This window comes from Phaseolus vulgaris, chromosome 1 (assembly GCF_000499845.2).
Source record: "Phaseolus vulgaris cultivar G19833 chromosome 1, P. vulgaris v2.0, whole genome shotgun sequence".
NCBI lineage: Eukaryota > Viridiplantae > Streptophyta > Magnoliopsida > Fabales > Fabaceae > Phaseolus > Phaseolus vulgaris.
In genome coordinates this window covers 16,278,636-16,294,920 of record NC_023759.2, presented here as the reverse complement: position 1 = coordinate 16,294,920, position 16,285 = coordinate 16,278,636, and the positions used below count along the sequence as shown (strand labels likewise).

Here is a 16,285-nt window from a genome sequence, read left to right as displayed (position 1 = left end):
TGAGGGGTATTTGTTTAAAAAATTAAAACTTTGTATACCTCAAGGAACATATAGAAGACTCCTCATTAAAGAATCACATGAAGGAGGTCTCATGGGTCATTTTGGAGTTGATAAACTCTAGAGCGTTTAAAAGGAAAATTCTTTTGGCCCTATGTGAGAAAATAAGTTCAAAGACATTGTCATAGATGTATCTCATGTTTAAAAGCTAAGTCTAAGACAATGCCTCATGGACTTTATACTCCTTTACCTCTTGCTTGTGCTCCATGGGAAGACATTGACATGGATTTCATTTTAGGGATTCCTAGGACACAAAGAGGATTTGATTGCATCTTTATGGTAGTGGATAGGTTTAACAAGATGGCTCATTTCATACCCTGCCATAAATTGGATAATGCTAACAATATCTCTAAAGTCTTCTTTAGAGAAGTGGTAAGGCTTCATGGTCCACCTAAAGCCATAGTTTAGAATAGAGATCCAAAATTTGTTAGCCATTTCTGGAGAAATTTTCGGGAAAGGCTAGGAACTAAGTTGCCCTTTTCAACCTCTTGTCATCCTCACACAAATATTGTAAATAGATCTCTATCAAATATGCTTAGGTAGGTCATGAAAGGAAACCACAAATCTTGGATGAGTACCTTCCTCACATAGAGTTTGCATACAATAGAGTGGTCTATAAGACTACTAATATTTCTCCATTTGAGGATGTATATGGTTTTAATCCTCATACTCCTTTGTATTTTTTACCTTTGCCTAATCCACATGAATTTGTGCATAAGGAATGGGTAACAAAAGTTGAATTTGTTAAGAAATTATAGAAACAAACTGATAAATACATCAAACATAATAATAAGGGGGAAGAGAGAGATAGTTTTTAAAGAAGCAGATTGAGTTTGGATGCATCTTAGAAATGATAGATTCCCTAGTCAGTGGAAGTCTAAGCTTAGTCCTCGAGGATATGGTCCTTTCCAAGTCCTCTCAAGAGAGACAATAATAATGCATATTAGTTGGATCTACGTGAAGAATATTAAGTACATGCTACTTTTAATGTTATAGATCTAACACATTTTGCAAGTAGAACAAATGATGAGCAGAGACATTTGATATGAGGACAAATCCTCTTCAAGGGGGAGCAGATGATGTTAGAGGCTTTAGCTCAATACCAACCACTAGAGCTATGACAAGGATAACACAAGAAGATAGTGACTCTACTGCTAATGACAAAGACACTCTCTTATATATGTCCAAAGTGTCATAACCTAGTGTAAATTCTAGAGTAGGATTTAAATTTTCTTGCTTAAAATTAGAGTATGATTTTTGCTTTAATTAAACTAGAGTTAAGGTTAGGTTTCTAAAACTACCTAGGGTGTAATTGGGTTTAAATGCAGCCCACATTTAACCCTAGGTCAGTCATTTGACCTAATTAGGTCACATGATGCAAACTTGAACATGTTTGCCTTGTGACTTCTTTGGGCACTTAATTCAAACAATTTAGTTTTGTATTTTCCCACCACTTTTTGTAACCCTTGGCCGACCTCTTTCACCTATAAAAGGAGATGCTTGGTTCATGATTTACTAGATTAAATATTAGTGTTATGCTTCCAAATTGCAAGCGTAAGCACTCTCTTGTATAAACTTCTCTAGGATAGACATCTTTGGTCTCACTTTCCACCTCTTCCAAGTGATATGACCAAACCAATCACTCTCCACACTCTTCATGGCAACTCCAAGGAATCCATAACTCCAATGGAGCTCTCCTTGACACATTACTTCCAATAGCTTCCGCCAACTCTTACCAAAATTCAAAGAAAACCCATTTTGGATGAAGGAGGTGCTATCATTCGGTATCTAGAGCTTTGGTTCTTCAAGAGCTAAGTATCTTCTTCTCTTAATTCCATGTTGTTCATTTGATGTTCTTAAGTGTCTTGTTGTTTCAATTCCATTTTACTAATCATCTCATGATATCTGTGCTAATTAAATCTTGAACCATCCATTTTAATTTTTGTAGGAATTCAATTTAGTATACCGTATTGCTTTTACTTTTATTTGAGTTTTATCACAATTTTATTCGGTACATTTAATTTTTAATTGAGTCATTTTCATTTTGAAATCAAGTTCAAGTAATGTCTAGTCACGTTCTTCCTAAATTTGTCATTAAATCTGTGTGGTGCCTTTTCTAATTGATTTTGGTTGTTTGCTTTAATTTGAGTCTTAATTCTAATATGAATTTGAGCTTTGGTGCATTTTCTTTCTTATATATTTAAGTTTTATACTTGTTGTTAGTTCCATACAAGTTCCAAATTCAATAAATTCTATTGTCTTGAGTTTTCATTTATGTTTTTGAAATTCAAATAGGTTACTCTATTTTCCATAATTTTGTGCTGGCTGAAAAAGTTTATCATAATTTTAATTAATGGTAAAAATAATATGAAACTCTGGAATGGAGTACTTTGAGGTGTTGAGAAAAGTGAAAAAAAACAATTACATCAAAATTCAAAATAGAAAAAAAAATGACAAATGAAAAACGAACTGAGTGTAATTGGCTCAACAAATTTGAATTGAGGAGCCAATTTGAAAAAAATATTGCAATTAATTGGAAAATTATTTTGTGAAATTCCAGTGCCAATATTCAACTTATACATTGAAGTTTCAGTGGTTAAAATTTCAAAGTTTGAATTCAAATATTTTGTTCAGCATAAATTCGACAAGTTGTGAAAAAATTCTTACAAAAAATTTGTATGGTGTTATTCATCTATTCTAGAAGCTTTCTTTAGGATTCCTTTAGCATGCTAGCTTTTCTTCGCGATTCTTAATTTTTTGTTTGTCAATTTTATTGTCTACTCATTTGAAGTCATGTTTATCATAAACTCTCTTTGAAGTAGTCGTTAAATTTTAAATTGAGCTTTTGTTGCTTTGAATTGTTTGACCTTTATTTGTGGAAGTAGCCAAATCCACTGGAGCTATGGATTCCTTGGAGTTGTCATGAAGAGTTTGGAGAGTGATTGGTTTGGCCATATCACTTGGAAGAGGTGGAAAATGAGACCAAAGATGTCTATCATAAAGAGGTTTAGACAAGAGAGTGCTTAGGCTTGTAATTTGGCAGCATGACACTCATATTTGATCTTCCTTTTCATGAGCCAAACCCCTCAATTTATAGGAGAGGGCTGAACATTTTGGAGCCAAAATTTGAAAATTCAAAATAAAATTCTCCAATGAGAAGGTGTCATGTGGACTCATGCTTTCCATGTTTAACTCACACCTTCCATGCTAAATCCTTTCCACTCCTAGGTTATCATGTGGACGTCCATGTACTCCTTGCCAAGGTAATTTTCATCCTATAATATACCTTAGACGTTCTAGGGTTACATTGGGCTCAAAGAAGCCCAATTGTTATCCTAAATAGTCACTTTAAACCCGAACTATACCTATTCTACTATTGGTGTAACACCCCATAATTTACATGTAACTATTACAATAAAAGTTCTACCAGTTTCTATACAAACTTGGAGTTTTTCAAAATATTCCTAATACATGATTAGGATTTATAGAAATAAAAATATTTACATATCCATAGCTCAAAATAAAACTTTGAAACCTCTAAGGCTCTTCTGCACCTATATGGTCATCTGCTCATGTACATTGTACAGTCATCGCAGTTCAAACACAGCAAGAAAAGCAAGGGTAAGCTAATGCAAAGAAAATCCATGACATAATTCATGGAAATAGAACCAATTTAGACTAATAATTTATAAACATTTCTTTAAATGATTTCATGTAAAATTTCAATAGCAATTCCATCATTCATATAGACCACACATGGATCTATTTTCAATCACAATCATTGGATTTCATTTCAATCTCACTTCATCTTCCGGAAGACTCATTAAGTATGCCTCTACTAGAGACTAACACCTGATCCAAAGATTATTAGCGAATCCAATAAAAAGGATCAGAGTAAGTTCAAACATCCAATACCGAGTGTCTACAGTGGGACCCGGTGTGTATGAACTCCCTCTCAGCTTCTCACCACCTAATATCTTAGTCTACATGACTTAGATCACCAGTGAAGCCAGAGGATCTCCGTTAAACATAGGCTTTTCATACTTAATGTACCATCAAATAACAACTCATACATTATCCCAAATGTATGACGTCAATTTCATACAATTTTCATCATACAATATCATTCAAAACGCAATCCACAATATTCAAAATCTTATTTAACAGAAAAAAAACAACACTTAAATACTAAACCATCAAAATCTAATATTTTTACTAGTTTAAATAATATATAAACAAACAACACAATATATAAACACACAACATCCCTGCAAGAGAAATTGAATATTGGTACCACGTCCCCTTCGCATTCAGATCTTCTATCCTAGGGTGCTATTAAAAAATTAAATTTAGCTTCCCTTACCTCAATTGCTTGCTTTCCAAGCAACTTTTAGAATTTTATTCCCCACAGTCTGGATAAACTTCAAGATTTACGAGCCTAATGCAAATTATCCAAACATAACAAAAATTCAGTATATAGTAAAATAAGTTGAGAGGGTTAAACTTCTCAACTGACCCCACCAATATTGATGACTAAATCCTAAGGAAAAACAGAGAACAAAGGATATTTAGAATAAAAAGGAACTTACTCTGTTTAAAAATCTAATCGGGTAGAAATGTTCCTTAATTCGCCTGCTACAACGTGGTATGATCAGATTCTAAAATAGATGAAGATTGGGAGAGAAAATTAAGAGAGAGGGAGAGAAGAGAATATGGAGAGAGAGAGAGAGTGAAAGAAGAAAATGGCACTGTGAGGGGGTGCGACTTCTGTTTTTGTTTTTAAGAAAAGTTACGTTGTTACAATTGGCCCAAATACAAGCTCAAAAACCTATGCTACTTGACCCAAATATTTGGTTCAATTATGTTATGCTACTAGGCCTAATACATGACCCATGAAATCCTAAACAACTTTATACAATTTATTTAAGGTAAAGTTTGACCCAAAAATAATGTTGAGTCCGTCGAAACTTAGTCTTCTTGTGTTTTTCTTACAAAAGCTCTAGTTTATATTTTGATGAGATGAATTTTTCTTCGATATGCTTTGTACATTTCTTCAATTAGGCTAAAAAAATAAAGCTACTATCCTTATAAGTTTTCTTTTTCTAAATTGTTTAGAATTATGTTTATTAAGAAAAATGTTTAAATTTTTAATGTTGATATTTTTTAAGTAATATCTTTCAGGAAATCATACTAGAGTAATGTTTGTTAAATATAATTTTTTCTTATATTTATATAAGTGGAAGTATTATTTATTTGTGATTACATGTCTCTGTCATGATTTTCAGAGAACTCCATTATGATGGCCATAAAAGTGAATATATACACATTAAAAGATAAAATAATGTACACAAATCCATTTTGAATTGTCCCACATCGCATTCAGCAATAAGCAGCACCTTTCTTTTTATATCTTTTTGTTCCTTAAATTAAAATAATATTAAAATTGTATTGACGACAAACGAGTCCTTATTTTTCCACGCGCGTATTTAATTGATGTAAATATATTAATGTTGATGGTTGACTAATAATAATTGAAGTAGATAAGATGCCAACAAAATTAAATGTATGAAAACATCGTACGGTAAACGCGCGTGAAGTTTGCTGCAATTCAATCAGGCAAACGTTATAAAAAATTTAAATTATTATGTAAGTTTAAATTTATACACAAATTAATTTATAAATTATTTCGTATAATAGTTTTCAAATTTTTTTTATACTTATATCATAATATTTATAAAAAAGTTATATTGGTAGTATGTAATTGATATTTAATGTTATTGTATATATTTGGTCAGAAATTTGATTTTTTTTAAATAAAAAAATATGAGATTGAAATTCTAAAAATAATTTAAATTTGAAAATTTCTTTTTAAACCGATTTTTGTTGATTTTTGTTTAATTCTTGTAAATTAGAGGAATTCTTGTTCGAGTATGAACATCTTGATTTTTTTGACATATTGTTGAATGATTACTTTTTAGTTAATGTTGATTAAGGTTTTTTTTAATTAATGATGGTAAGAATTATTATTTTTATTTAAATTGTTATGATTACTTTTTTCCTTGTAGATTGTTATTATTTCTCGTTCTATACTAATAGAGATGTTTTTTCATAAATATCGATGATACTACCTTTTAGCCGTTGTGTACTAACTTTTTTATTTGATGTCGATTTTCTTTCATTTATTTTCGCGGCGATTATACTTTTATCATTGATATCAATTTTATTCTCTCTATCAACAATTTTTTTTATTTAAAATACATTTATATATTTGATGGTAATTAAAATGCTTTATTTAAATAAAAAAAATAATAGATTTAAACTGTTTTAATCAAACAAAGCATTTCAAAATAAAACAATTTAAATTTCATATATTTAATCTTTAGAAATTGGAAAATTCTATTAGGGAAGTAGGGGTTGATAATCACACAATGAAGACCTAGAGTCTCTTAATAGATTTATTTGCAAATATGAGTTTAATTGAACTTTTGTTTAACTTTGTAGATCCAATCAAGAGGATAATTCTAGGATGAAGAAATATACAAAGCATATTCGAGAAGACTTCCAACTCATCAAAACATGAATTATAGCTTTGGTAAGAAGAGTACTAAAAGATTGAGTTTTGATTGACTAGTCAACATTATTTTTGGGTCAAGCTTTAGCTTAAATAAATTGTATAAAGTTGTTTAGGATTTCATGGGCCATGTATTGAGCCTAGTAGCATAAAATAATTGGACCAAATATTTGAGCAAAGTAGCATAGGTTTTTGGGCTTGTATTTGGGCTAATAGTAAAATATGTCTAGTTACAATTAAAAGTGACTAGTTAGGGTAACAATTGGATTTCTTTGAGCCCAATGTAACCCTAAAATGTCTAGGATATGATAGAGGACGAAAATTACTTCGGTAAGGAGCACATGAACGTCCACATGGCAACTTAGGAGTGGAGAGAGTTTAGCACGGAAAGTGTGAGCTAAACATGGAAAACACAAATCCACATGGCACCTTCTCATTAGAGAGGTTTTTTTTTGAATTTTCAAATTTTGGCTCCAAATTATTCAACCCTTTCTCCTATAAATTGAGGTGCTTAGCTCATGAAAGATATATCAAAGATATGAGTGTTATGTTGCCAAATTGCAAGTCTAAGCACTCTCTTGTCTAGCCTATTTAGGATAGACATCTTTGGTCTTATTTTCCACCTTTTCCAAGTGATATGAACAAACCAATCACTCTCCACAATCTTCATGGCAACTCCAAGGAACCCATAGCTCCAATGGAGCCATCCTTGACACATTACTTCCAATAACTTCCGTCAAATCTCACTGAAAGTCTAAAGAACAACTTATTCGGATGATGGAGATACTATCATTTAGTATCTAGAGCTTTTGTTCTTTAAGAGCTAAGTATCTTCTTCTCATAATTTTTTTCTTCATAATTCCAGGTCCTTCATTTGATGTTCTTGAGTGTCTTGTTGTTTCAATTCCATTTTATTAATTGTCTAATGATATTTGTGCTAATTTCATTCGGTTCAAATGATTTGTGTTCTTGAACCATCCATTTTAATTTTTAGGAATTCTATTGAGTATATTGTGTTGCTTTTACAATTTGTTGAGTTTTATTGCAATTTTTTTCGATACATTTCATTTTATTTGAATAGTTTTCATTTTAAAATCAAATTCAAGTAATGTCAAGTCATGTTCTTCCTAACTTTATCATTAAGTACGTTTGGTTTCTTTGCTAATTGATTTTGATTGTTTGATTTAATTTGAGTCTTAATTCTAATATGAATTTGAGCAAGTAAAGGTAAAGCAAATTAAAAAGCAACAAAAGTTTCCATTTGAATAAAGGACTACTTCAAAAGGAATTTTAATATTGACATACAAAATTGAGTAAGAATAAAATGACAAACTGAAATTAAGGTACTGAAACAATGGTTGGCACACAAAATTAGAACCTAAAATTGGATTTAGAATGGATTAACAAAATCAAAATTACCAAAGAATTGAAAGCAAAAACACTAATACACTTGCATGATATATCTTGAAATTTGTAATTGGTTTCAGCTACTGAAATTTTTATAATAGAAAATATAATCAAATAATTGATGAATGGCACTGAAATCTTGTTAAAACACCAAAACAATTAATTTTCATAATTCTGGAAAGTTTTATGCTCACTTTATGGTGTAAGGTGCATCTCACATGTTTTCGTATTTGATTTATATTTTTTTTCTATTTTGAATTTTGATGTACTTTCTTTTTCTTCTATTTTCTAGCACTTCAATGTACTTAAATACAAAATTTAAGAATTTTTTTGTTAATGAAACAAATTGTGACAATTAATTTTCAGTCACAATTCAAATACAGAAATTTGCCACATAAACTCAAGACACAAGGGAAATTCTAACTATAAGAACTTGTTACTAAACTAATTAACAAGTAATGAACTCAAATACAGAAATTAAAAGCAATTCAAAGGAACAAAAATCTGCAAAACATCTTCATATTTTCTTGAAACAAAGCAAGAAATTAAAAATTGAACAAAAGTACTACTAAGAATTGTTGACATATATGGATTAACATGACTTGGCATGACTGGAATTGTATTCAAAAATTAAAATGACTCAAACACAATTGATTAACCAATCAATTAAAATATTCTTAAAGCAAAACACACAAAAGCTTCACGGTTTACACAAAAGAGTTCCTAAATTTAAGATTTGTTTTTTATCAACAATAAAAAATAAGTAAATAAGAATCACTTCGGGGGTGGTTCAACCCTTATACAAAATTGTACAATAACCATCTTCTAACTAAAACTGCCTATTAGACTAACAAAAACACTAACCACACTAAAAAAAGCTTAAAATACATCAAGATACCATCCTCATACACATCAAAGGTTCCAAACACCAATTAGAATAAGAAAACGAAACAGAACGAGATTTTAGAGAAATCCAAGACCAAACCTTTACTTGCACCATTGCAAACACTTCTGACACATCAGTCACTCCCCTTTTGAAGATGATAAAATTCATGTGGTTCCAGATTTCACTCACTACCCCAACCCAAATTGTACCCCACACATCATTAACCGAATCTGAAGACTGACTCATCCTGAACTGAACAAAGTTTGACATAGGATCAATGTGAGACACGAACGACACTCCAAGCTACTTAAAGCAAAAACTCCGAACACGCCAAGCAAAACTGCAATCGAAAAACAAATGGCGGTAAGACTTTTCCTCATTCCCACACAAACAACACAATGAATTTTGAACCACCACCCCTCACCTTTCCAAATTGACCCTAGTAGCAATCTTATTCTCCAGCACCCTCCAAGCAGTAAATAAAGCAGAAGGCACGAATTTACACCTCCACAACTTACTGAATACCAAAGAAAATTCTACCCTACGATCCCTCCTAACCTGAATATAGGCATAGTTAGTTGAATACGTCTGAAGTCCCCCAACCTTCCAAACCCAACTATCCGCCTCTCCCAAAATCAACTTAACATCTTGGAAAACCTAAAACAACTGATTCACAAAAGGCTTCTCCCAGTCGAAAAAATGTCTTCGCCAGTCTAAATGACAAACCCAGACACCATTAGTCCAAGACCCAAGCTCTGCCAACTTTGCAACTTTGGTCGAACAGAGAGAGAATAGTCTCGGAAAGACTCTCTTCAACGGACCACAACCCAGCCAACTATCCTCCCATAAAGAAATATTCTTTCCATCACCAACTTTCCACTTGAAACCATCTTCAAAACTTCTTCCCCAATCCTCTGAAACTCACACCTCTTTCAAATCTTTCCATCAAAGAGAGCTCCTACGACTTTTTCCTTCCTCTCTCAAACTTCTCCAACCACCATATTTAGAAACAAGCACCTCCTTCCATAGACCACCCTTATCCGAACCCAACCTCCAAATCCATTTACCTAACAAAGCCAAGTTAAAAATCTTTAGACCGATAATACCAAGCCCCCCAATATCGCAAGGCTCACATACCATTTTTCCAAGAAGACCAAGCGATCTTCCTTCCTTCAGAACCCCACCCCCAAAGAAAATTCCTTTAAATCCTAACTAACTTATCTGCCACCCCTTAAGGCAATTTGAATAAAGACATATAAAATAACGAAATAGATGAAAGAACATACTTGATCAAACAAATCCTCCCAGTCATCGACAAACACTTGCCTTTCCACCTACTTAGCCTAGCCTGAACTTTCTCTATCACCCCATTCCAAAAGGCACCACGCTTATGACGCCCTCCTACTGGCAACCCCAAGTAAACGAAAGGAGAAACCATCACGTCGTAGTTAAGGATAACTGCAAAACGCTGAAGCGAAATTTGATCCAACCCCGTCCTGCCAATTCTACTTTTCAAAAAATTCACCCTAAGCCCAAAAGAAAGCTCGAAGCATTGCAAAATCCCCTTAATATTGAAAACACTTTTGGTGTTAGCTTCATAAAAGAATAGAGTATCATCTGTATATTGTAACATACTTACCTTCACTTTAGCCCTTCCAACCTCCAAACTGTCTATCAAATTCTTCTCTTCTGCCATCCTCGACACCCCGACCAACCCTTCTGCCACAATAAGAAAGAGAAATGTAGCTAGCAGGTCACCTTGACGAAGTCCCTTCCTAGGAATGAACTCCCTAATTGGATTACCGTTCACAAGTACTGAAACATAAGCTGATTCTAAACAACCCTTTATCCATCGGATCCAAAGATCACAGAAATCCAACCTTCCTAGCATATAATAAATAAACTCCCAACTAACCGAGTCATACGCCTACTCATAGTCAACTTTGAAGAAAACACAATTCTTCCTCTTTCTTTTATATTCTTCCAAAACCTCATTAGCTACTAACACATTGTCCAACAAACCCCTTCCTTCAAGGAAAGCCGATTGTCTAACGTCAATAACTTTACCGATCACCTTTTTCAAGCATAAAGACAACACTTAATAGATGATTTTATACAAGCAACCTACTAACGAAATGGGTCTAAACTCGCCAAGCTGCTGAGGATTTTCTACTTTTGGTATAAAACACAGGAACAAAACATTTGAACATCTGGGCCAATGACAATTAACCGTAAAATCCTTCACCACCAACACCACATCCTTTTTAATGACATCGCAACAAAATTTTAAAAAACCAAAATTAAAACCATCAGGACCAGGACTCTTTGAACTGTCACAACTCCAAACTGTTGCCCTAATCTCTTCTTCAGAAAAATCACCAATCAACAATTCATTGTCAGTTTTCGAAAGGGAACTAAACCTAACATTGTCCGGTCTAACCTGACAAGCTTCGTTCCTAGCAAACCAGACTTCAAAGAAATCTCGAACCTTGTCCTTGATCACATCCTTATCCTTGCACCACCTACCGTTAAAAAAACCCCATGCAACTGATTCCTTACCCTTCTCCAGTTTATAGACAAGTGAAAATTTTTTGTATTAAGATCCCCCTGTTTCAACCACCTTTGCCTAGCTTTCTAAAACATAATAGCCTCTTGCTTAAACACAGCTTTATTAAATTCAGCTAAGAGAGACTTTCTTTCTTCCCATTCTAACTCTTCTAAACCTCGATCATCATCTCGTGCGTCTAATCATCAATCCTTTTTTGCACTTCCTTACTGGGAAGGTTGACATCCCTGAAGACTTATTTGTTCCATACTTTTAAATCTGCTTTTAGCTTTTTCAATATTTCTTTGAAAATGTATATCCCACCTCCTAAAACCTCATAGGTGGACCATCTCAAACTCACTAACTCTTTAAATCTGCTATCTCTTTGCCAAACATCTAAACTCCTAAAAGGTTTCGAGCCCCAGTTGACGAACACCTCTTTAAGTATAACTACACAATGGTCGGAGATTGATCTGTTTAATACGAACTGTTGGCAATGTGGCCAAGTTTCCAACCACTCCTTTGAAACTAGAACCTTGTCAATTCTGCTCTTCACCATTTCATTGGGCTTATGCCAAGTAAACTTCCTGCCTACCAACGGGATATCAACCAATTCTGATTTTTCAATAAAATCATTAAAGCCTTTTATTTCTCTAGAATAGTTTGACACCGAAATCAAACTCTTCCTCTCCTTTTTTCGTATAATAGAATTAAAATCTCCAAGAATACACCATGCCTTTGACAGTTGATTCAACCTGAAACTGTTAATCTCTTTCCACACCTCTTTCTTTTCCCGTAAAGAGCCAGAGCAATATACATTCACTATTGTTACATGTACCTCATTACCAACCTTCCAAAAACCATCAATAACAGAGAAGTTCCTTATGTTTACAAAACTAAACATCTAGAACGCCTTATTACTCCACATCGTAAGAACCCCACCAACACTGTTTATAACTTTGTTTTCAACCTAATCTACTTCGTTAGTCCCCCAAAGGAGACAAACCTTCTCCTTGCTAAAATCAGAGCACCTTGTCTCTTGTAAGCACATCATATCCGTTTGTTCCTTACTAATCAGCTTTCTTAAGTAATTTCTTTTTATGGTGTCTCCTATCCTCTGACATTCAAACTAATTATCTCATTGAAAAACTTACTACTCTCCCCCATCGACTTCCTCGTATTGCCACTGACCCGATTAGTCAAAGAATGTAAACTATTTATGATTGCGCCTTCTCGTCCGGGAAAAGAAAATCATGCTTCTTTACCAACACATCAAACACTAGAAACTCGTTCTTTTCATTCTTCACCCAATAAATTCTATTACAATTCTCAATTGCGTTGTCTGACGTGAAAAGAGAATCAATCCTAGTACCTGGTTGTTGAAAAAAAAAAAGCTTGGTCCACCTGCACATCCACCAAATTACTGTCTTTGAACAAAATATATGTAGTTTCAAGCATACCTTCAATAAAACCTTTCACCATCCTTGAAGCTATACACGGGGAACGATTACCTGGGTTTGTCCCCATGATACTGGCTACTTCCTTCACCTTCACCCACTCTGTCCCAAGGACTTACAACCCGTTCTCCTCCTTACCTAAATTCACCTTTGAGGGGTTTGTCTGTCCTCTTCCCTTCCAACAACAACAGGTCACCAACATGAGCCTCCTCCTGTAAGAAAACCGTACCCTACTCACAAACACTAGCTTCAACAAGACCACAACCTTCCCTCCTTGAGCTCTCGTCCTCCTCTAACCCTTCACAAACTGCCGAAGCCACCCCTAAGCCCGAAACCACCCCTACCAGAGGGGTTACAACTCCTCGCTCAACTCTCACAGACACCGGTGCATCCTCCTCTGGTCAGCACACCCCTTCCGTCTAGCTTCTCGTTCCCAGAGACACTCTGCCAACAATGTTAGGAGATGTAACATGCTCCACCACGATTTTGTTAGGACCACCTGCAACATGGTATGGACATGCAACATCACCTTTACCTACCACCCTTACACCAGAATGTTCCAGCTCGTCAATAATTGGACCCGACCCTAGTGAATCTCCCATCCAACTCATGTTTCCCACGTGGCCAAGTAAAGCCCATCAAGAGAAGTCTCATTAATTGCGTCCAGCTGAGTGCTTATTGACTTCGTCTTTAAAACTTGAAGATTATTTGCATGCGCCTCTAGTGTAAAGGAAGCTCCTCATTAAAAGCTAAAGTTCCACTATGAGACTTCCATGTGGACATCCATGTGCTCCTTTTCAAGGTAATTTTCGTCCTATATTATACTCTAGACGTTCTAGGGTTAAATTGGGTTCAAAGAAGCCCAATTGTAACCCTGACACTTCTAACCCTAACTAGACCTATTCTACAATTGGCTAAATACAAGCCCCAAAACCTATGCTACTTGGCCTAAATATTTGGTCCAATTATTTTATGCTACTAGGCCCAATACATGGCCTTTGAAACCCTAAACAACTTTTGTATACAATTTATTTAAGCTTAAACTTGGCTAAAAATTAATGTTCACTAGTGAGTCGAAACTCAGTCTTCTTCTATACTTCTGGCCAAAGCTCTAGTTTATGTTTTGATGACTTTGAGGTCTTCTTGGATATGCTCTATACATTCCTTCAATCTAGAATTGTCCTCTTGATTAGGACTACAAAGATAAAAGAAAAAAAACCCAATTAGGCTCATATTTGAAAGTAAGTTTATAAACAGACTATATGTCTTCATCCTCCTGTGGTTGTATGTGGCTGGATGATTGCCATCAAGGTGCCTGTTTCTTTGCCTGGTCTGCGTCGTACATAGTCGGGGTGAGCACTCGCTTCACCCTCAAAAGGGATATTTTCAACAAGGATTATCCACCCATCATATACGTCTTTGTTAACATTGAATTCACCTCCTTCAGGTGCACCGTTATTGTGAATGAAGGCCTATGTGACAACTTAGTTGAACCTCTCCTCGCACATATAAATAATATGACTTTTTGAGTTATGGAGCTCAACTTCAACAACCATCTCCTCTCGAGCATGATTTGAGACATCAAGATTGTCCTCTAGCTCTTTCATATCAACCGCTCGACGTTGATTGTTTTTCTCCAAGTTAGTGCATTTTGCTCGAGATTGATTTAGCTTGACATCATTCTTGCGTATTTTTCCTTCAAAGGTAGAATTGGCCTCTAAGGCCTTTTCAGAGAGCTGATAGCATTGATCATCTTGTGCTCCAACTTGGAGATAGCCTTGACATGCTTTATTGCCCTCGTCATTGATTACCCTCGTCAACAACAAAGCACGACTCTGCAACTCAATGCAAGTTGAGATCAGATCTTTCACCAGTGTTGACCGTACTGCTTGCTCTTCTTAGGTGTCAAACCAACATGAACACCTTTGGAAAAATGGAGTTCAATACGGAGCAAGGAAGCAAACTCTTTAGTTGTTATACTGGGTGAGGAAGGAGGATGAGGAGGCAGTGTCAACTGTCTCTAGAAATCTCGGGCAGACCTCCTGGTAGTCCTCTCCTTTCTTTTCTTGTTCCTTCGGTCATTGGCGCCCGAGGGTGGTACCAATTTGATAACGTTGACCAAAGAATCTCAAGTCACATACTCGAGGCTGCCCCTTGGATGTCCAATGATCTCTTTCCTTAGCGCCAACATCATAGATTTGGAACTTCGGATAGATTTAGGCATTATGCCTGCAAAAAAGCACAAGGTTAGTAAAAGTTTAAACTGACCAAAGAAAATAAATTTGTCACCTACCATTAAAATCTACTAAACAAATAAATGACCACCAACTCTCGAGTAGGGAGCCTCCTCAACAGTTTGTCAAAAACACAAAAAACTTCTTAGTCTTTGGTGCTCGTGGACGAGCGAGGCTACTGTTTATACCATGTGAGGGACTTGGTCCAATAAAAAGGGAATTTAGATCTACCCTCTCAGTCATAGAAAAATCCCTACCCTCCAGATCAATATAAACTTTGAAAACTTTCCCTCGAAGTTTTGTAAGATATGTAGGGAGAAAAAAATAAGATTACTCTTCCCAACTCGAGAGCGACAACCAACTTACATGGTCAATCAGATGAGAAGAAGAAGAAGAAGAAGAAGAAGAAAGAAGAAGAAGAAGAAGAAGAAGAAAAAAGAAGAAGAAGAAGAAAAGAAGAAGAAAAGAAAGAAGAAGAAGAAGAAGAAGAAAAGAAGAAGAAGAAGAAGAAGAAGAAAAGAAGAAGAAGAAGAAAAGAAGAAGAGAAGAAGAGAAGAAGAAGAAGAAGAAGAAGAAGAAGAGAAGAAGAAAGAAGAAGAAGAAGAAGAAGAAGAAGAGAAAAGAAGAGAAGAAAGAAGAAGAAGAAGAAGAAGAAAGAGAGAAGAAGAAGAAGAAGAAAAGAAGAAGAAGAAGAAGAAAAGAAGAAGAAGAAGAAGAAGAAGAAGAAGAAGAAGAAGAAGAGAGAAGAAGAAGAAGAAGAAGAAGAAGAGAAGAAAGAAGAAGAAGAGAAGAAGAAGAAGAAGAAGAAGAAGAAGAAGAAGAAGAAGAAGAAGAAGAAGAAAAGAAAGAAAAGAAGAAAAAGAAGAAGAAGAAGAAGAAAAAAGAAGAAGAAGAAGAGAAGAAGAAGAAGAAGAAGAAAAGAAGAAGAAGAAGAAAAGAAGAGAAGAAAGAAGAAGAAGAAAAAAGAAGAAGAAGAAGAAAAAGAAGAAAAGAAGAAAAGAAGAAGAAGAAGAAGAGAAGAAGAAGAAGAAGAAGAAGAAGAAGAAAAGAAGAAGAAGAAAAAAGAAGAAGAAGAAGAGAAGAAGAAGAAGAGAAGAGAGAAGAAGAAGAAGAAGAAAAAAGAAGAAG

At 34.6% G+C, this 16,285-nt stretch overlaps 1 protein-coding gene across 1 annotated transcript; it reads right to left on the bottom strand.

Moving 5' to 3' along the window:
- Positions 1-10,152: 10,152 nt before the first annotated feature.
- Positions 10,153-13,534, bottom strand: LOC137815601 (uncharacterized). Its single transcript, XM_068618715.1, has 4 exons — positions 13,367-13,534; positions 11,738-12,316; positions 11,229-11,481; positions 10,153-10,805 (listed from the first exon to the last, which is right to left on the bottom strand). Exons 1-4 carry the CDS (start codon positions 13,532-13,534, stop codon positions 10,153-10,155), a joined length of 1,653 nt encoding a protein of 550 aa, XP_068474816.1.
- Between the last annotated feature and the right edge of the window lie 2,751 nt (positions 13,535-16,285).

Excerpts from the sequence above, each read along its gene's own strand:
- LOC137815601 (XM_068618715.1), bottom strand. The coding sequence starts at position 13,534 with ATGAGTTGGATGGGAGATTCACTAGGGTCGGGTCCAATTATTGACGAG. Across the intron at positions 12,317-13,366 it reads CTCCTAACATTGTTGGCAGA|GTTGGTAATGAGGTACATGT; the intron begins GTGTCTCTGGGA and ends GGTTTTTGGAAG. Across the intron at positions 10,806-11,228 it reads AAAGAGTCCTGGTCCTGATG|GAAGGTTGGATTTCTGTGAT; the intron begins GTTTTAATTTTG and ends ATTATATGCTAG.